Below are 25,376 nucleotides of genomic sequence, written 5' to 3'. Positions count from 1 at the left end.
TACTGGACGTTACTGTGACTGGACGTTACTGGACGTTACTGTTACTGGACATTACTGTTACTGGACGTTACTGTTACTGGACGTTACTGTTACTGGGCGTTACTGGATGTTACTGGGCGTTACTGTTTCTGGACGTTACTGGATGTTACTAGACGTTACTGTTACTGGACAATACTGTTACTGGACGTTGCTGTTACTGGACGTTACCGTTACTGGACGTTACTGTTACTGGACGTTACTGTTACTGGACGTTACTGTTACTGGATGTTACTGGACGTTACTGGACATTACTGTTACTGGACGTTACTGTTACTGGACGTTACTGGACGTTACTGTTACTGGGCGTTACTGGACGTTACTGGTACTGGGCGTTACTGTTACTGGACGTTACTGGACGTTACTGTTACTGGACGTTACTGTTACTGGACGTTACTGGACGTTACTGTTACTGGACGTTACTGTTACTGGACGTTACTGTTACTGGGCGTTACTGGGCGTTACTGTTACTGGGCGTTACTGGGCGTTACTGTTACTGGACGTTACTGTTACTGGACGTTACTGTTACTGGACGTTACTGTTACTGGGCGTTACTGTTACTGGACGTTACTGTTACTGGACGTTACCGTTACTGGACGTTACTGTTACTGGACGATACCGTTACTGGACGTTACTGTGACTGGACGTTACTGGACGTTACTGTTACTGGACATTACTTTTACTGGACGTTACTGTTACTGGACGTTACTGGATGTTACTGGACGTTACTGGACGTTACTGTTACTGGACGTTACTGGATGTTATTAGACGTTACTGTTACTGGACGATAGTGTTACTGGACGTTACTGTTACTGGACGTTACCGTTACTGGACGTTACTGTTACTGGACGTTACTGTTACTGGATGTTACTGGACGTTACTGGACGTTACTGTTACTGGACGTTACTGTTACTGGACGTTACTGGACGTTACTGTTACTGGGCGTTACTGGACGTTACTGTTACTGGGCGTTACTGGACATTACTGTTACTGGGCGTTACTGTTACTGGACGTTACTGTTACTGGACGTTACCGTTACTGGACGTTACTGTTACTGGACGATACCGCTACTGGACGTTACTGTTACTGGACGTTACTGGACGTTGCTGTTACTGGACGTTATTGGACGTTACTGTTACTGGGCGTTACTGGACGTTACTGTCACTGGACGTTACTGTTACTGGACGTTACTGGACGTTACTGGACGTTACTGGACGTTACTAGACGTTACTGGACGTTAATGTTACTGGATGTTACTGGATGTTACTGGACGTTACTGTTACTGGACGTTACTGTTACTGGACGTTACTGGATGTTACTGTTACTGGACGTTACTGTTACTGGACGTTACTGGACGTTACTGTTACTGGACGTTACTGTTACTGGACATTACTGTTACTGGACGTTACTGGACATTACTGGACGTTACTGTTACTGGACATTACTGTTACTGGACGTTACTGTTACTGGACGTTACTGGACGTTACTGTTACTGGACGTTACTGTTACTGGACGTTACTGGACGTTACTGTTACTGGGCATTACTGTTACTGGACATTACTGTTACTGGACATTACTGTTACTGGACATTACTGTTACTGGGCGTTACTGTTACTGGACGTTACTGGACGTTACTGTTACTGGACGTTACTGGATGTTACTGTTACTGGACGTTACTGTTACTGGACGTTACTGTTACTGGACGTTACTGGACGTTACTGGACGTTACTGTTACTGGACGTTACTGTTACTGGACGTTACTGTTAGTGGACATTACTGTTACTGGACGTTAATGTTATTGGACGTTACTGGACGTTACTGGACGTTACTGTTACTGGACGTTACTGTTACTGGGCGTTACTGTTACTGGACCTTACTGGACGTTACTGTTACTGGACGTTACTGTTACTGGACGTTACTGGACGTTACTGTTACTGGACGATACTGTTACTGGACGTTACTGGACGTTATAGTTACTAGACATTACTGTTACTAGACGTTACTGGACGTTACTGGACGTTACTGTTACTGGACATTACTGTAACTGAACGTTACTGGACGTTACCGTTACTGGACGTTACTGTTACTGGACGTTATTGTTACTGGACGTTACTGGACGTTACCGTTACTGGACGTTACTGACCATTACTGACCGTTACCGTTACTGGACGTTACTGGACGTTACCGTTACTGGACGTTACTGTTACTGGACGTTATTGTTACTGGACGTTATTGTTACTGGACGTTACTGTTACTGGACGTTACTGGACGTTACCGTTACTGGACGTTACTGTTACTGGACGTTATTGTTACTGGACGTTACTGGATGTTACTGTTACTGGACGTTACTGGACGTTACTGTTACTGGACGATACTGGACGTTACTGTTACTGGACGTTACTGGATGTTACTGGACGTTACTGGACGTTACTGTAACTGGACGTTACTGTTACTGGACGTTACTGGACTTTACTGTTACTGGACGTTACTGTTACTGGACGTTACAGTTACTGGACGTTACTGGACGTTACTGTTACTGGACGATACTGGACGTTACTGTTACTGGACGATACTGGACGTTACTGTTACTGGACGTTACTGTTACTGGACGTTACTGTTACTCGGCGTTACTGTTACTGGACCTTACTGGACGTTACTGTTACTGGACGTTACTGTTACTGGACGTTACTGGACGTTACTGTTACTGGACGATACTGTTACTGGACGTTATAGTTACTAGACATTACTGTTACTAGACGTTACTGGACGTTACTGGACGTTACTGTTACTGGACATTACTGTAACTGAACGTTACTGGACGTTACCGTTACTGGACGTTACTGTTACTGGACGTTACTGTTACTGGACGTTACTGGACGTTACTGTTACTGGACGTTACTGTTACTGGACGTTACTGGACGTTACTGTTACTGGACGTTACTGGATGTTACTGGACGTTACTGGACGTTACTGTAACTGGACGTTACTGTTACTGTATGTTACTGTTACTGGACGTTACTGGACGTTACTGGGCTTTACTGTTACTGGATGTTACTGTTACTGGACGTTACTGGACATTACTGTTACTGGACGTTACTGTTACTGGACGTTACTGGACGTTACTGTTACTGGGCGTTACTGGACGTTACTGTTACTGGGCGTTACTGTTACTGGACGTTACTGGACGTTACTGTTACTGGACGTTACTGGACGTTACTGTTACTGGACGTTACTGTTACTGGACGTTACTGTTACTGGGCGTTACTGGACGTTACTGTTACTGGGCGTTACTGTTACTGGACGTTACTGTTACTGGACGTTACTGTTACTGGACGTTACCGTTACTGGACGTTACTGTTACTGGACATTACCGTTACTGGACGTTACTGTTACTGGATGTTGCTGGACGTTACTGGACGTTACTGTTACTGGACGTTACTGTTACTGGACGTTACTGGACGTTACTGTTACTGGGCGTTACTGGACGTTACTGTTACTGGGCGTTACTGGACGTTACTGTTACTGGGCGTTACTGGACATTACTGTTACTGGGCGTTACTGTTACTGGACGTTACTGTTACTGGACGTTACTGTTACTGGACGTTGCTGTTACTGGACGTTACTGGACGTTACTGTTACTGGGCGTTACTGGACGTTACTGTCACTGGACGTTACTGTTACTGGACGTTACTGGACGTTACTAGACGTTACTGGACGTTAATGTTACTGGATGTTACTGGATGTTACTGGACGTTACTGTTACTGGACGTTACTGTTACTGGGCGTTACTGTTACTGGACGTTACTGGATGTTACTGTTACTGGACGTCACTGTTACTGGACGTTACTGTTACTGGACATTACTGTTACTGGACGTTACTGGACGTTACTGGACGTTACTGTTACTGGACATTACTGTTACTGGACGTTACTGTTACTGGACGTTACTGGACGTTACTGTTACTGGACGTTACTGTTACTGGACGTTACTGTTACTGGGCATTACTGTTACTGGACATTACTGTTACTGGACATTACTGTTACTGGACGTTACTGTTACTGGGCGTTACTGTTACTGGACGTTACTGGACGTTACTGTTACTGGACGTTACTGGATGTTACTGTTACTGGACGTTACTGGACGTTACTGTTACTGGACGTTACTGGACGTTACTGTTACTGGACGTTACTGGATGTTACTGTTACTGGACGTTACTGGACGTTACTGTAACTGAACGTTACTGGACGTTACCGTTACTGGACGTTATTGTTACTGGACGTTACTGGACGTTACCGTTACTGGACGTTACTGACCGTTACTGACCGTTACTGACCGTTACCGTTACTGGACGTTACTGGACGTTACCGTTACTGGACGTTACTGTTACTGGACGTTATTGTTACTGGACGTTATTGTTACTGGACGTTACTGGACGTTACTGTTACTGGACGTTACTGGACGTTACCGTTACTGGACGTTACTGTTACTGGACGTTATTGTTACTGGACGTTACTGGACATTACTGTTACTGGACGTTACTGGACGTTACTGTTACTGGACGATACTGGACGTTACTGTTACTGGACGTTACTGGATGTTACTGGACGTTACTGGACTTTACTGTTACTGGACGTTACTGTTACTGGACGTTACTGTTACTGGACGTTACTGGACGTTACTGTTACTGGACGATACTGGACGTTACTGTTACTGGACGATACTGGACGTTACTGTTACTGGACGATACTGGATGTTACTGGACGTTACTGGATGTTACTGGACGTTACTGGACGTTACTGTAACTGGACGTTATTGTTACTGGACGTTACTGGACGTTACTGTTACTGGACGTTACTGTTACTGGACATTACTGTTACTGGACGTTACTGTTACTGGACGTTACTGTTACTGGGCGTTACTGTTACTGGACGTTACTGTTACTGGACGTTACTGGACGTTACTGTTACTGGACGATACTGTTACTGGACGTTATAGTTACTAGACATTACTGTTACTAGACGTTACTGGACGTTACTGGACGTTACTGTTACTGGACATTACTGTAACTGAACGTTACTGGACGTTACCGTTACTGGACGTTACTGTTACTGGACGTTACTGTTACTGGACGTTACTGGACGTTACTGTTACTGGACGTTACTGGACGTTACTGTTACTGGACGTTACTGGACGTTACTGTTACTGGACGTTACTGGATGTTACTGGACGTTACTGGACGTTACTGTAACTGGACGTTACTGTTACTGGATGTTACTGTTACTGGACGTTACTGGACTTTACTGGGCTTTACTGTTACTGGATGTTACTGTTACTGGACGTTACTGGACGTTACTGTTACTGGACGTTACTGTTGCTGGACATTACAGGATGTTACTGGACGTTACAGGATGTTACTGGACGTTACTGTTACTGGACGCTACTGGACGTTACTGGACGTTACAGGATGTTACTGGACGTTACTGTTACTGGACGCTAATGGACGTTACTGGACGTTCAAACAGTTTTAGAAACTTCAGTGTTTTCTATCCAAATATGCTAATTACATGCATATTCTAGCTTTAATGGCTGAGTAGCAGGCAGTTTACTCTGGGCACCTTATTCATCCAAGCTACTCAATACTGCCCCCCAGTTACCAAGAAGTTTAACCAACAGTGCAGTTCAAGAAGAGTTAAAGAAAATATTTACCAAATAAACTAAAGTAAAGAATTCGAGTCAGTGTGCTGAGGCTAGTTGAGGCTAAAGGCACTCCAGGCAGGTCTGCTTTTCTCCTGGCAGCATGAAAACATTATGTCTGTCCTGGCTATGGCGTCTCTCTGCTAGGGGATAGTGGGTTTTATAACAAGCACTTAGAGAGAGAGAGAGAGAGAGAGAGAGTGTGTGTGTGTGTGTGTGTGTGTGTGTGCTAGTGCACTTGGCCCATGATGGATAGATAAGGTATTGAATTATCATATACAGTACTGAATTCAACACACACACACACACACACACACACACACACACACACACACACACACACACACACACACACACACACACACACACACACACCAACACACCAACACACACACACACACACACACACTGCAGCCATGTGCTTTTAGATCATTGTGTCTGTTTTTGAGGTAGTTACAAGATGATCACGTCAGAGAGGACATGTCTTTATGATCAGAACTGTTGGCACATGAGTAATTTAACCTTAATCTGGGGTTAAAAAGGTGGTTTGGATTAGGGCAGTTGGTTGGGGTCAGGTAAGGGGTACCGTTACTCATCCAATCACAATCACCGTTACTCATCCAATCACATTCACCGTTACTCATCCAATCACATTCCCCGTTACTCATCCAATCACATTCACCGTTACTCATCCAATCACAGTCACCGTTACTCATCCAATCACAGTCACCGTTACTCATCCAATCACATTCACCGTTACTCATCCAATCACATTCACCGTTACTCATCCAATCACATTCACCGTTACTCATCCAATCACATTCACCGTTACTCATCCAATCACAGTCACCGTTACTCATCCAATCACATTCACCGTTACTCATCCAATCACATTAACACATTAACCGTTACTCATCCAATCACATTCACCGTTACTCATCCAATCACAGTCACCGTTACTCATCCAATCACATTCACCGCTACTCATCCAATCACATTCACCGTTACTCATCCAATCACATTCACCGTTACTCATCCAATCACATTAACCGTTACTCATCCAATCACATTAACCGTTACTCATCCAATCACATTCACCGTTACTCATCCAATCACATTCACCGTTACTCATCCAATCACAGTCACCGTTACTCATCCAATCACAGTCACCGTTACTCATCCAATCACATTCACCGTTACTCATCCAATCACATTAACCGTTACTCATCCAATCACATTCACCGTTACTCATCCAATCACATTCCCCGTTTCTCTCTCACAGGAAACCTTCACTCTTGCATTTAGAAACTAAACATGACCATTTGAAAAATGAGCCACTGGAGTTTGTTTTGAGTGAGTATAAAGAGGACTTTAATAATAGTAGTAAGACATGTATAAAACAACAGATCCCATTAAGATAGTAAGACATGTATAAAACAACAGATCCCATTAAGATAGTAAGACATGTATAAAACAACAGATCCCATTAAGATAGTAAGACATGTATAAAACAACAGATCCCATTAAGATAGTAAGACATGTATAAAACAACAGATTCCATTAAGATAGTAAGACATGTATAAAACAACAGATTCCATTAAGATAGTAAGACATGTATAAAACAACAGATTCCATTAAGATAGTAAGACATGTATAAAACAACAGATCCCATTAAGATAGTAAGACATGTATAAAACAACAGATCCCATTAAGATAGTAAGACATGTATAAAACAACAGATCCCATTAAGATAGTAAGACATGTATAAAACAACAGATCCCATTAAGATAGTAAGACATGTATAAAACAACAGATCCCATTAAGATAGTAAGACATGTATAAAACAACAGATCCCATTAAGATAGTAAGACATGTATAAAACAACAGATCCCATTAAGATAGTAAGACATGTATAAAACAACAGATTCCATTAAGATTTGTACTGATGGCGCAAAAGTCATGAGCGACATAGTGGAATGGTAACGGGCGTGCAAACTTATGTATTACACCTTTATCGTTGTGTATTACACCATTATCGTTGTTTACGGTACTGTTAGCGTTGTGTATTGCACCATTATCGTTGTGTATTGCACCATTATCGTTGTTTGAGGTACTGTTGGGGTTGTGTATTACACCATTATCGTTGTGTATTGCGCCATTATCGTTGTGTATTGCACCATTATCGTTGTGTGTTGCAGCATTGTCGTTGTTTATTGTACCGTTGCCGTTGTGTATTACACCATTATCGTTGGTTGTGGTTCCGTTGGCGCTGTGTATTACACCATTATCGCTGTGTATTACACCATTATCGTTGTGTATTACACCATTATCGTTGTGTATTACACCATTATCGCTGTATATTACACCATTATCGCTGTGTATTACAGCTTTCTGTCCCGCCTTTCTTCCTTCCTCTCTCCCTCCAATAGCAACAGTGCCTGGTCATAACTCTCCTCAATATGAACACTCTCTCTTCTCCCTCCCTTCCTCGTCTGTCTGTCTGTCTGTCTGTGTCTGTCTGTCTCTGTTTCTGTCTGTCTGTCCTCTGTTTCTGTCTGTCTATCTGTCTGTCCTCTGTTTCTGTCTGTCTGTCTGTCCTCTGTTTCTGTCTGTCTGTCTGTCCTCTGTTTCTGTCTGTCTGTCTGTCTATCTGTCTGTCCTCTGTTTCTGTCTATATGTCTGTCCTCTGTTTCTGTATGTCTGTCTGTCCTCTGTTTCTGTCTGTCTGTCTGTCTGTCTGTCTGTCTGTCTGTCTGTCTGTCTGTCTGTCTGTCTGTCTGTCTGTCTGTCTGTCTGTCCAATGTTTCTGTCTGTCCATCTGTTTCTGTCCATCTGTTTCTGTCCGTCTGTTTCTGTCTGTCTGTCTGTCTGTCTGTCTGTCTGTCTGTCTGTCTGTCTGTCTGTCTGTCTGTCTGTCTGTCTGTCTGTCCATCTGTTTCTGTCTGTCTGTCTGTCCTAATAGCAGCGTCCCCTGCAGCAGTCCCTGGCTGCCTCTCTGTGTCGTGAGTCTTACTGGAAGTGCCTCCTCCTCACTCTCCTCATGTACGGGTGTTTCACCACGCTGGGCTGGTGTGTCGTCTGCCGTGTTCCAGCTCTGGGCTCCGGGGAGTATGTTGTTGTCTCGGCTCCGTCCGCCACCACCTTCCCTGACTTACCTCAGCTGCACCTCCAGCAAGACAGGTTAGTTAGTGTGTGTGTCACGTTGGCCTTAAACCTCTCCCACTACCCTAAAAATAATTTTATACAGCTGAAGCTAGTTTACCTTGTGGGTTTTCTATGTTAATCTATTCTTCTCGTTTGTTTGATAGCTTTTATTGTTCTTTCTACTGCTGTCAGAAAATGTTGATGGAATTTTACATACATTTTAAATAAAGTTAAATGAAAAAAACCTGTATCCAGTTATAGCCACAAGCTCATTAGCATAACGTAACATTAACTATTTATGAAAATCGCAAATGAAATGAAATGAATGTGCTAGCTCTCAAGCTTAGCCTTTTCTTAACAACACTGTCATCTCAGATTTTCAAAATATGCTTTTGAACCATAGCAAAACAAGCATTTGTGTAAGAGTTTTGATAGCTGGCATAGCATTTAGCGTAGCATTTAGCGGGCAACATTTGCACAAAAACCAGAAAAGGATTCAAATAAAATCATTTACCTTTGAAGAACTTTGGATGTTTTTAATGAGGAGACTCTGTTACATAGCAAATGTTCAGTTTTTCCTGAAAGATTCTTTGTGTAGGAGAAATCGCTCCGTTTTGTACATCACGTTTGGGTACCAAAAAACCCCGAAAATTCTGTCATCAAAACGGCGAACTGTTTTCCAAATTAACTCCATAATATCAACTGAAACACGGCAAACGCTGTTTAGAATCAATCCTCAATGTGTTTTTCACATATCTCTTCATTGATATATCGTTCGTGGTAGTCTCCTTTCTCCGGTGAATCGCTTGAAAAAAGACGTACAGTTGAAGATGACGCACCAATTTCGACGGAGGACACCGGGCGGACACCTGGCAAATGTAGTCTCTTATGGACAATCTTCCAATGATATGCCTACAAATACGTCACAATGCTGCAGACACCTTGGGGAAACGATAGATCGGGCAGGCTCATTCCTTGCGCATTCACAGCCATATAAGGAGACAATGAAAAACAGAGCCTCAAAAATCCTGCTCATTTCCTGGTTGAAGTTTCATCTTGGTTTTGCCTGTAGCATCTGTTTTGGGGCACTCACAGACAATATCTTTGCAGTTCTGAAAACGTCAGTGTTTTCTTTCCAAAGCTATCAATTATGTGCATAGTCGAGCATCTTTTTGTGACAAAATATTGCGCTTAAAACGGGCACGTCTTTTTATCCAAAAATGAAATAGCGCCCCCATAGCATCTAGAGGTTAAATGCACTTTAAATAAAGTTAAATGCACTTTAAATAAAGTTAAATTCACTTTAAATAAAGTTTAAATAAAGTGAAATGCACTTTAAATAAAGTGAAATGCACTTTAAATAAAGTGAAATGCACTTTAAATAAAGTGAAATGCACTTTAAATGAACGTTAAATGAACGTTAAATGCACTTTAAATAAAGTAAAATTAATGTTAAATAAAGTTAAATGCACTTTAAATAAAGTGAAATGCACTTTAAATAAAGTTAAATGAACGTTAAATGAACGTTAAATGAACGTTAAATAAAGTTAAATGCACTTTAAATAAAGTTAAATGCACTTTAAATAAAGTTAAATGCACCATGTGATTGTGTTTATCTCCAGCCAGCCCGTGTTCCAGTGGCCATCTGTACATCACTAACACAAGTGTTTAAATAAAGTTTGACTATGTTTGTATGAACATGACCTTTCTCTCTCTTCTCTTCCTTTCTCCGCCCTCCCCTCCTCCTCTTTCTCCCTCCCTCCCCCTCCTCTCTCTCCCCCCTCCTTTCTCCCCCTCCCTCTCCCTCCCCCCTCCTCTCTCTCCCTATCCCCCCCTCTTCTCTCTCTCCCTCCCTCCCCCCCTCCTCTCTCTCTCAATCTCTCTCCCCCTCCTCTCTCTCTCTCGCTCCGCCTCCCTCTCTCTCTCCCTCCCCCTCATCTTTCTCTTTCCCTCCCCCCTCCCTCTCTCTCTTTCTCCCTCCCCTCCTATCTCTCTCTCCCCTCCTCTCTCTCTCTCTCCCTCCCCCTCTTCTCTCTCTCCCCCTCCCCCCTTCCCCTCCTCTCTCCCTCCCCCTCCCCCTCTCTCTCTCTCTCTCTCTCTCCCTCCCACTCTTCTCTCTCTCTCCCTCCCCCCCTCCCTCCCCCTCCCCCTCTCTCTCTCTCTCTCTCTCTCTCTCTCTCTCTCTCTCTCTCTCTCTCTCTCTCTCTCTCTCTCTCTCTCTCTCTCTCTCTCTCTCTCTCTCTCTCTCTCTCTCTCTCTCTCTCTCACAGCCCATGTTCCAGTGGGTATGTGTATATCCCTCTAGCATTCCTAGCTATGCTGTACGTGGTGTATCTGGTGGAATGCTGGCACTGTTACTCCAAGACCGCCATTTTGGCTCACGCAGAGACGGCAGAGGTATGCTAGTGACATTTTTTTGGTTGGGACTCTTATTGTGAGTCCTTATCTGTCATTATCTTCCTATCTGTCGTTACCCTCCTATCTGTCATTACCCTCCTATCTGTCGTTACCCTCCTATCTGTCGTTACCCTCCTATCTGTCGTTATTCCATCTGTCATTATCCCATCTGACGTTATCCCATCTGACGTTATCCCATCTGACGTTATCCCATCTGACGTTATCCCATCTGACGTTATCCCATCTGACGTTATCCCATCTGACGTTATCCCATCTGACGTTATTCCATCTGACGTTATCCCATCTGACGTTATCCCATCTGACGTTATTCCATCTGACGTTATTCCATCTGACGTTATCCCACCGTTATCCCATCTGACGTTATCCCATCTGACGTTATTCCATCTGACGTTATTCCATCTGACGTTATTCCATCTGACGTTATTCCATCTGACGTTATCCCATCTGACGTTATCCCATCTGACGTTATCCCATCTGACGTTATCCCATCTGACGTTATCCCATCTGACGTTATCCCATCGTTATTCCATCTGACGTTATCCCATCTGACGTTATCCCATCTGACGTTATCCCATCTGACGTTATCCCATCTGACGTTATCCCATCTGACGTTATCCCATCGTTATTCCATCTGACGTTATCCCATCTGACGTTATCCCATCGTTATTCCATCTGACGTTATTCCATCTGACGTTATCCCATCTGACGTTATCCCATCTGACGTTATCCCATCGTTATTCAATCTGACGTTATCCCATCTGACGTTATCCCATCTGACGTTATCCCATCGTTATTCCATCTGACGTTATCCCATCTGACGTTATCCCATCTGACGTTATCCCATCTGGACGTTATCCCATCTGACGTTAACCCATCTGACATTATCCCATCTGACGTTATCCCATCTGACGTTATCCCATCTGACGTTATCCCATCGTTATCCCATCTGACGTTATCCCATCTGACGTTATCCCATCGTTATCCCATCTGACGTTATCCCGTCGTTATCCCATCTGACGTTATCCCATCTGACGTTATCCCATCTGACGTTATTCCATCTGACGTTATTCCATCTGACGTTATCCCATCGTTATTCCATCTGACGTTATTCCATCTGACGTTATCCCATCGTTATCCCATCTGACGTTATCCCATCTGACGTTATCCCATCTGACGTTATCCCATCTGACGTTATCCCATCTGACGTTATCCCATCTGACGTTATCCCATCTGACGTTATCCCATCGTTATTCCATCTGACGTTATCCCATCTGACGTTATCCCATCTGACGTTATCCCATCTGACGTTATCCCATCTGACGTTATCCCATCTGACGTTATCCCATCGTTATTCCATCTGACGTTATCCCATCTGACGTTATCCCATCGTTATTCCATCTGACGTTATTCCATCTGACGTTATCCCATCTGACGTTATCCCATCTGACGTTATCCCATCGTTATTCAATCTGACGTTATCCCATCTGACGTTATCCCATCTGACGTTATCCCATCGTTATTCCATCTGACGTTATCCCATCTGACGTTATCCCATCTGACGTTATCCCATCTGACGTTATCCCATCTGACGTTAACCCATCTGACATTATCCCATCTGACGTTATCCCATCTGACGTTATCCCATCTGACGTTATCCCATCGTTATCCCATCTGACGTTATCCCATCTGACGTTATCCCATCGTTATCCCATCTGACGTTATCCCGTCGTTATCCCATCTGACGTTATCCCATCTGACGTTATCCCATCTGACGTTATTCCATCTGACGTTATTCCATCTGACGTTATCCCATCGTTATTCCATCTGACGTTATTCCATCTGACGTTATCCCATCGTTATCCCATCTGACGTTATTCCATCTGACGTTATCCCATCTGACGTTATCCCATCTGACGTTATCCCATCTGACGTTATTCCATCTGACGTTATCCCATCGTTAACCCATCTGACGTTATTCCATCTGACGTTATCCCATCGTTATCCCATCTGACGTTATCCCATCTGACGTTATTCCATCTGACGTTATCCCATCTGACGTTATTCCATCTGACGTTATTCCATCTGACGTTATCCCATCGTTATTCCATCTGACGTTATTCCATCTGACGTTATCCCATCGTTATTCCATCTGACGTTATCCCATCTGACATTATCCCATCTGACGTTATCCCATCTGACGTTATCCCATCTGAAGTTATTCCATCTGACGTTATCCCATCTGACGTTATCCCATCTGACGTTATCCCATCTGACGTTATCCCATCTGACGTTATTCCGTCTGACGTTATTCCGTCTGACGTTATTCCATCTGACGTTATTCCATCTGACGTTATCCCATCTGACGTTATCCCATCTGACGTTATTCCATCTGACGTTATTCCATCTGACGTTATTCCATCTGACGTTATCCCATCTGACGTTATCCCATCTGACGTTATCCCATCTGACGTTATCCCATCTGACGTTATTCCATCTGATGTTATCCCATCGTTAACCCATCTGACGTTATTCCATCTGACGTTATTCCATCTCACGTTATCCCATCTGACGTTATCCCATCTGACGTTATCCCATCTGAAGTTATCCCATCTGACGTTATTCCATCTGACGTTATCCCATCTGACGTTATTCCATCTGACGTTATCCCATCTGACGTTATCCCATCTGACGTTATCCCATCTGACGTTATTCCATCTGACGTTATCCCATCTGACGTTATTCCATCTGACGTTATCCCATCTGACGTTATCCCATCTGACGTTATCCCATCTGACGTTATTCCAACTGACGTTATCCCATCGTTAACCCATCTGACGTTATTCCATCTGACGTTATCCCATCTGACGTTAACCCATCTGACGTTATCCCATCGTTATTCCATCTGACGTTATTCCATCTCACGTTATCCCATCTGACGTTATCCCATCTGACGTTAACCCATCTGACGTTAACCCATCTGACGTTATTCCATCTGACGTTATCCCATCTGATGTTATTTTGGGGGTAATTTAATTGACTTTGGTGAAGAGAACAATGGATGTTTAATGGAGTGAGTTGGGTAGACTTTGATATATATTGTGTGTGTGTGTGTGTGTGTGTGTGTGTGTGTGTGCGTTTCTCCAGGTGTATGAGCGTGTCTCAAGGCTCCAGCAGGCCACTCCCTGTATCTGGTGGAAGGCCATCAGTTACCACTACGTCAGACGGACCAGACAGGTGACCAGGTATCGCAACGGAGACGCTTATACCACCACACAGGTGAGCATGAAGAAAGAAGGAGAGGAACACCTGGAGACTTGAGGTAGGGCCCTAAAAGTCCAGGTCAAAATGTTCTGACGATATTGCCCCTTTATTCAGTTGCGATTTCAGCTTCAAATGTTTAAGTTGCACTATGCAGAAATCATTTCCTGGTTGCTAAAACTCTCAATTGTTCACCTAATTTCAGTTTATGTGACAAAACAAGCTAGTACAGTGTAGAGAATCTTTGTACCATCTAATCCACTGTGAAATATATTTTCCAGAGCCTCTGAGAGGTGCAGTGGTCTAAGGCACTGCATCACAGTGCTAGCTGTGCCACTTGAAAACCTGGTTAGAGTCCAGGCTCTGTCATAGCTGGCTGCGACCGGGAGACCCATGGGGCGGCGTGCAATTGGCCCAGTGTCGTCTGGGTTAGTGGAGGGGTTTGGCCGGCAGGGATGTCCTTGTCCCATCGCGCAATAGCGACTCCTGTGGCGGGCCGGGCGCAGTGCACGCTGACCAGGTCGCCAGGTGTACGGTGTTTCCTCCGACACATTGGTGCGGCTGACCTCCTGGTTAAGCGAGCGTTGGGTCAAGAAGCAGTACGGCTTGGCTGGCTGGTGTTGTGTTTCGGAGGATGCATGGCTCTCGACCTTGGCTGGGTGGTGTTGTGTTTAGGAGGACGCACGGCTCTCGACCTTGGCTGGGTGGTGTTGTGTTTCGGAGGACGCACGGCTCTCGACCTTGGCTGGGTGGTGTTGTGTTTCGGAGGACGCATGGCTCTCGACCTTGGCTGGGTGGTGTTGTGTTTAGGAGGACGCACGGCTCTCGACCTTGGCTGGGTGGTGTTGTGTTTCGGAGGACGCATGGCTCTCGACCTTGGCTGGGTGGTGTTGTGTTTCGGAGGACGCATGGCTCTCGACCTTGGCTGGGTGGTGTTGTGTTTAGGAGGACGCACGGCTCTCGACCTTGGCTGGCTGGTGTTGTGTTTCGGAGGACGCACGGCTCTCGACCTTCGCCTCTCCCAAGTCCGTACTGGAGTTGCAGCGTTGGGACAATTGGATACCGAAAAAAGTGTATATTTAAACAAACGTTTTATTTAAATAGGCAAGTCAGTTAAGAACAAATTCTTATTTACAATGACGGCCTACCCCAGGGCCTACCCCAGTCAAACCCGGACGATGCTGGGCCAATTGTTGGCCGCCCAATGAGACTCCCAATCACAGCCGGATGTGATGCAGCTTAGATTCGAACCAGGGACTGTAGTGACGCCTCTTGCACTGAGATGCAGTGCCTTAGACGACTGCGCCACTCGGGATTATAACCAAAAATATTTCTCTTTCAGCTGTTTGAAGCAAAACCGAATGTAAAAAAGGCAAACAATGAAACTCAAAGCTCTGGAAGCATAGAAATAGCAAACATAGAACAGATCTACTGCTTCTTAGACTTGTTTTCTATGAGAATTATTGATCCATAACACACATTTCTATGTGAATTTGGTCAGGTCGGCCAAAAAGTTACACATTGCCACTTTAAGAAGAAAATTCCTTATTTATGAAAAGAAATGTCCTTATAGTTACTCTGAAAATAGGACAGCGTTACTATAAAACAATAAACTTTTATTTTATTTTTAAAAATTCCCCTCGTTCACAGGTGTACCATGAGAGGGTTAACACCCACGCCTCCAGCTCTGAGTTTGACTACGGTCGCCACGGGGTTAAAGACGTCTCCAAGAAGCTCCAGGGACTTCAGGAGCACCCGGCTGTCAGGCTACGCTTCACCAAGTGTTTCAGGTTAACACACACACACCACACACATACACACCATACACACACACACACACACACACACACACACACACCATACACACACACACACACCACACACACACCACACACACACACACACACCACACACCACACACACCATACACACCATACACACCATACACACCACACACACACCACACACACACCACACACACCACACACACCATACACACACCACACACACCACACACACCATACACACCATACACACACCACACACACCATACACACCATACACACCATACACAAAAATACACACACCACACACACCATACACACACCACACACACACACACCATACACACCACACACACACCATACACACACCACACACACCACACCACACACACCATACACACCACACACACACCATACACACACACCACACACACACACCACACACACACCACACACACCATACACACCATACACACCATACACAAAAATACACACACCACACACACCATACACACACCACACACACACCACACACACCACACACACCACACACACACACACCATACACACCACACACACACCATACACACCATACACACCACACACACCATACACACACCACACACACCACACCACACACACCACACACACCATACACACCACACACACACCATACACACACCACACACACACACCACACACACACCACACACACCATACACACCACACACACACACCACACACACACATACACACACACCATACACACCACACACACCACACACACACACCACACACACACCACACACACCACACACACACACACACACATACATACACACCACACACACACCACACACACACACCACACACACACACCACACACACCACACACTCCACACACACACCACACACACCATACACACACACACACCACACACCACACACACCACACATACACACCATACACACACACCACACACACACCACACACACACACACCATACCACACACACCACACACACACCACACACCACACACACCACACACATACACACACACCATACACACACACCACACACATACACACACACAATACACACACCACACACACACCACACACATACACACACACCATACACACCACACACACACCACACACACCACACACACACACCACACACACCATACACACACACCACACACCATACACACCACAAACACCACACACACACCACACGCACCATACACACACCACACACACCATACACATACACACACACCATACACACCACACACACCACACACATACACACCACACACACACACCATACACACACACCACACACATACACACACACCATACACACACCACACACACCATACACACCACACACACACACCACACACACACCACACACACACCACACACACACACACACCATACACACACACCACACACATACACACACACCATACACACACCACACACACACCACACACACACCATACACACACCACACACATACACACACACCATACACACACCACACACACACCACACACACACCACACACACCACACACACACCACACACATACACACACACCACACACACCACACACATACACACACACCATACACACACCACACACACACACCACACACACCACACACACCACACACACACCACACACATACACACACACCATACACACACCACACACACCATACACACCACACACACCATACACACCACACACACACACCACACACACACCACACACACACACACACCATACACACACACCACACACATACACACACACCATACACACACCACACACACACCACACACATACACACACACCATACACACCACACACACACACCACACACACACCACACACACACACACACCATACACACACACCACACACATACACACACACCATACACACACCACACACACACCACACACATACACACACACCATACACACACCACACACATACACACACACCATACACACACCACACACACACCACACACACACCACACACACCACACACACACCACACACATACACACACACCATACACACACCACACACACACCACACACACCACACACACACCACACACACACCACACACATACACACACCATACACACACCACACACACCACACACACACCACACACCACACACACCACACACATACACACCATACACATACACACACACACCATACACACACCACACACACACCACACACATACACACCGTACACATACACACACACACCACACACACACCACACACACCACACACACCATACACACACCACACACATACACACCATACACATACACACACACACCATACACACACCACACACACACCACACACACACCACACACACACCACACACACACCACACACATACACACACACACCACACCACACACACACCATACACATACACACACACACCACACACACCATACACACACACCATACACATACACACACCACACACACCATACACACACACCATACACATACACACACCATACACACCACACACACACCACACACACACATACACACCATACACATACACACCATACACACCACACACACCACACACACCATACACACCACACACACCATACACACCACACACACCATACACACCACACACACCACACACACACACCACACACACACCATACACACACACACACACCATACACATACACACACACCATACACATACACACTCACACCACACACACACCATACACATACACACACACACCATACACATACACACTCACAACACACACACCACACACACACCATACACATACACACACACCATACACACCACACACACACACCACACACACACACCATACACACACACCACACACATACACACACACCATACACACACCACACACACACCACACACATACACACACACCATACACACACCACACACATACACACACACCATACACACACCACACACACACCACACACACACCACACACACCACACACACCACACACACACCACACACATACACACACACCATACACACACCACACACACCACACACATACACACACACCATACACACACCACACACACACCACACACACCACACACACCACACACGCACCACACACACACCACACACATACACACACACCATACACACACCACACACACCACACACACCATACACACCACACACACCATACACACCACACACACACACCACACACACACCACACACACACACACACCATACACACACACCACACACATACACACACACCATACACACACCACACACACACCACACACATACACACACACCATACACACCACACACACACACCACACACACACACACACACACACACACACCATACACACACACCACACACATACACACACACCATACACACACCACACACACACCACACACATACACACACACCATACACACACCACACACATACACACACACCATACACACACCACACACACACCACACACACACCACACACACCACACACACACCACACACATACACACACACCATACACACACCACACACACACCACACACACCACACACACACCACACACATACACACACCATACACACACCACACACACCACACACACACCACACACACACCACACACACACCACACACCACACACACCACACACATACACATACACACACACACCATACACACACCACACACACACCACACACACACCACACACACACCACACACATACACACACACACCACACCACACACACACCATACACATACACACACACACACACCACACACACCATACACACACACCATACACATACACACACCACACACACCATACACACACCATACACATACACACACCACACACACCATACACACCACACACACACCACACACACACACATACACACCATACACATACACACCATACACACCACACACACCATACACACCACACACACCATACACACCACACACACCATACACACCACACACACCACACACACACACCACACACACACCATACACACACACACACACCATACACATACACACACACCATACACATACACACTCACACCACACACACACCATACACATACACACACACCATACACATACACACTCACACCACACACACACACACACCACACACACACCATACACATACACACACACCACACACACCATACACACACAATACACATACACACACCACACACACACCATACACACACCATACACACACCATACACACACAATACACACACACACACACCACACACACACACACACCATACACACACACCATACACACACACACCATACACACACACCATACACATACACACACACCATACACACACACAACATACACGTACACACACACACCACACACACACACACCATACACACACAATACACACGCACACACCATACACATACATGCACACCACACACACACACACACACACACCATACACACACAATACACACACACACACCATACACACCATACACATACAATACACACACACACCATACACATACATACACACCATACACACACACCATACACACACAATACACACACACACCACACACACACACACACCATACACACACACACCATACACATACACACACACCACACACACACACACACCACACACACACACACACCACACACACACACACACTCCATACACACACAATACACACACAACATACACACACCACACACCACACACCATACACACACACCATACACACACACAATACACACACCACACACACACAATACACACACCACACAATACACACACACACACACACAATACACACACAATACACACACCATACACACACCATACACACACCACACACAATACACACACACACACCACACACACCACACACACACCACACACACCACACACACACCATACACCCACACCACACACACACCACACACACACACACACCATACACACCACACACACACACCACACACACACCACACACACACACACACCATACACACCACACACACCCACCACACACACACCACACACACACACACACCATACACACACACCACACACATACACACACACCATACACACACCACACACACACCACACACATACACACACACCATACACACACCACACACATACACACACACCATACACACACCACACACACACCACACACACCACACACACCACACACACACCACACACATACACACACACCATACACACACCACACACACCACACACATACACCACACACACCACACACGCACCACACACACACCACACACATACACACACACCATACACACACCACACACACCATACACACCACACACACCATACACACCACACACACACACCACACACACACCACACACACACCACACACATACACACACACCATACACACACCACACACATACACACACACCATACACACACCACACACACACCACACACACACACCACACACACCACACACACACCACACACACACCACACACACCACACACACCACACACACACCACACACATACACACACCACACACACCACACACATACACACACACCATACACACACCACACACACACCACACACACCACACACACCACACACGCACCACACACACACCACACACATACACACACACCATACACACACCACACACACCACACACACCATACACACCACACACACCATACACACACCACACACACACACACACACACACCACACACACACCACACACATACACACACACACCACACCACACACACACCATACACATACACACACACACCACACACACCATACACACACACCATACACATACACACACCACACACACCATACACACACCATACACATACACACACCACACACACCATACACACCACACACACACCACACACACACACATACACACCATACACATACACACCATACACACCACACACACCACACACACCATACACACCACACACACCATACACACCACACACACCATACACACCACACACACCACACACACACACCACACACACACCATACACACACCATACACACACCATACACATACACACACACCATACACATACACACTCACACCACACACACACCATACACATACACACACACCATACACATACACACTCACACCACACACACACACACACACCACACACACACAATACACATACACACACCACACACACACCATACACACACAATACACACACACACACACCACACACACACACACCATACACACACACCATACACACACACCATACACACACACACCATACACACACACCATACACATACACACCATACACACACACACCATACACGTACACACACACACCACACACACACACACCATACACACACAATACACACGCACACACCATACACATACATGCACACCACACACACACACACACACACCATACACACACAATACACACACACACACCATACACACCATACACATACAATACACACACACACCATACACATACATACACACCATACACACACACCATACACACACAATACACACACACACCACACACACACACACACCATACACACACACACCATACACATACACACACACCACACACACACACACACCACACACACACACACACCACACACACACACACACTCCATACACACACAATACACACACAACATACACACACCACACACACACACCACACACCATACACACACACCATACACACACACAATACACACACCACACACACACAATACACACACCACACAATACACACACACACACACACACAATACACACACAATACACACACCATACACACACCATACACACACCACACACAATACACACACACACACCACACACACCACACACACCACACACACACTATACACACACCACACACACACCATACACCCACACCACACACACCACACACACACCATACACACACCACACTTGGAATTCTAGATGTTCAGTTAAAAAAAAAGTATTGTTGAAAATTCAAATAAATAAATAGATTTTTGTTCTCACCTGCTTTGAGCCACTGTAAAATCGCTATATAAATCGAATCAGTGAATTAATCAATCAATTTATCAATTGTTCCTCTGTTTCAGTTTTGCCAGCGCCCGTGCGGAGGCTGCATACCTCACCCAGCGAGCACGCTTCTTCGGAGACAACGAGGGTCTGGACGATTACATGGAAGCCCGGGAAGGGATGCATCTAAAGAACGTGGATTTCAAGGAGCATATTCTGGCGTTCCCAGACCCGACCCGGCAACCGTGGTATTCCCGACACCGGGTCTTCTGGCTAGCCTCAGCGTTCCTCTTCTCCTGGCCCATCCGGGTCGTGTCGGAGTACTGCACGGCCCATGTACACTACCACGTGGAGAAACTGTTCGGAGAGGAGACGATCCATGAGGGCGGAGGAGGCGACGGAGTGACGGAGAACGGAGGAACGACGGGAGGAGAGAGGAGCGTCAACGGCGGGGCGAGCTACAGAGCGATATCGCGGGTGAACACGGTGGACATGACGGAGCTGGAGTGGCATATTCGCTGTAATCAACAAATGGTTCCTTCCTATTCCGAAGCTCTTCTCATGGACTTGGAGAGAGAGAGCAATGGAGGAGTCAGTGGAACAGGAGAAACTAACACCACCTCATCCACACCTGGAGCGCCGGACTCCATCCAGGGGGGCTTTCCAGCCAGCATGACCCGCCCAGTGGCCTTCTCCACGGCTTACCTCCTCCAGAGCTGCCCCCGGTGTCGGAGTGCCACGTCAAGCTCCAGCCTGCCATCCAGGCTAAGGGCCCCGACGGGGAATCGAGCCCTGCTGAACGGCACTGTGGTTGGGATGAGGGCAAATGGGGTAGGGGGTGGGGGTCCGGGTGGGGGAGGGGGAGGTGGCAGGTTAGTGTTAAGTCGTAGTGGGTTTTCTCTGGGGACACGGCCGAGACCAGCAAGTCTATTTCACTCTCGTAGTGTGGGGGGAGGACTAGGAGGAGGACGGGGGGAAGACGGAGGAGGAGGAGGGGGAGGGTTTCTGGGGTTAGGGTCCCGGCAGGGTCAGGATGATGAGGAAAGTAGAGGAGTGTTGGAAGGAGAGAGAGAGGAGGAGGAGGAAGAGGAGGATGAGGAAGAAGAGCAGGAGGGAGGAGGAGAGGTGGATGAGGGGGTGAGGGATAGGCCTCCGTCTTACCACGATGCGTTTTTCTTCCCGGTGTTGATCGTACACGGAGAGGAGAGCTGCCACGCTGGAGATGACGTGATGGACACAATAGTAGACTGACAGGCAAGAATGGTTGCCATAGTCTGAGAGACAGTGGAAAGGAGGAGATATTGTAGTACAGGACAAGAAAGAGATGTAAATCAACTGAGAGAAAGGGAAGATATTGGTATGAGAGAGAGAGGGATGTAGGAAGAGGGGGAGAGGGAGGGAGAAAGAGAGGCTTGGAGTGAGAGAGAGAGAGAAAGACAGAGAGACAGAGAGAGAGAGGCGAGGCTGAGTGAGAGCGAGAAAGACAGAGAGGGGGGGGTGGGGGGGTGGAGAGAGATAGGGATGTAGGAAGAGGGGGAGTGGGAGGGAGTAAGAAAGGGCTGGAGAGAGCCTTGGAGTGAGAGAGGCTTGGAGTGAGAGAGAGAGAGAGAGAGAGGCTTGGAGTGAGAGAGAGAAAGAGAGAGAGAGGCTTGGGGTGAGAGAGAGAGAGGCTTGGAGTGAGAGAGAGAAAGAGAGAGAGAGGCTTGGGGTGAGAGAGAGAGAGGCTTGGAGTGAGAGAGAGAGAGGCTTGGAGTGAGAGAGAGAGAGGCTTGGAGTGAGAGAGAGAGAGGCTTGGAGTGAGAGAGAGAGAGGCTTGGAGTGAGAGAGTAGTCTTAAGTGGAA

The 25,376-nt window shown here is 46.3% G+C and overlaps 1 protein-coding gene across 1 annotated transcript in view; it reads left to right on the top strand.

Moving 5' to 3' along the window:
* Window positions 1–24,892, top strand: part of LOC135509901 (transmembrane protein 151B) — a 54,114-nt gene extending 29,222 nt beyond the window's left edge. The window contains exons 2-6 of the mRNA XM_064930728.1: window positions 8,693–8,910; window positions 11,145–11,271; window positions 14,437–14,568; window positions 16,201–16,340; window positions 23,615–24,892. Coding sequence (XP_064786800.1) covers window positions 8,693–8,910; window positions 11,145–11,271; window positions 14,437–14,568; window positions 16,201–16,340; window positions 23,615–24,785 — 1,788 coding nt within the window. The 3' untranslated portion in view covers window positions 24,786–24,892. The remainder of the gene's footprint in view (window positions 1–8,692; window positions 8,911–11,144; window positions 11,272–14,436; window positions 14,569–16,200; window positions 16,341–23,614) is intronic.
* Window positions 24,893–25,376: the final 484 nt, after the last annotated feature.

This window comes from Oncorhynchus masou, chromosome 23 (assembly GCF_036934945.1).
Source record: "Oncorhynchus masou masou isolate Uvic2021 chromosome 23, UVic_Omas_1.1, whole genome shotgun sequence".
Classification (NCBI taxonomy): Eukaryota; Metazoa; Chordata; class Actinopteri; order Salmoniformes; family Salmonidae; genus Oncorhynchus; species Oncorhynchus masou.
This window is presented reverse-complemented; position numbering and strand designations above follow the sequence as displayed.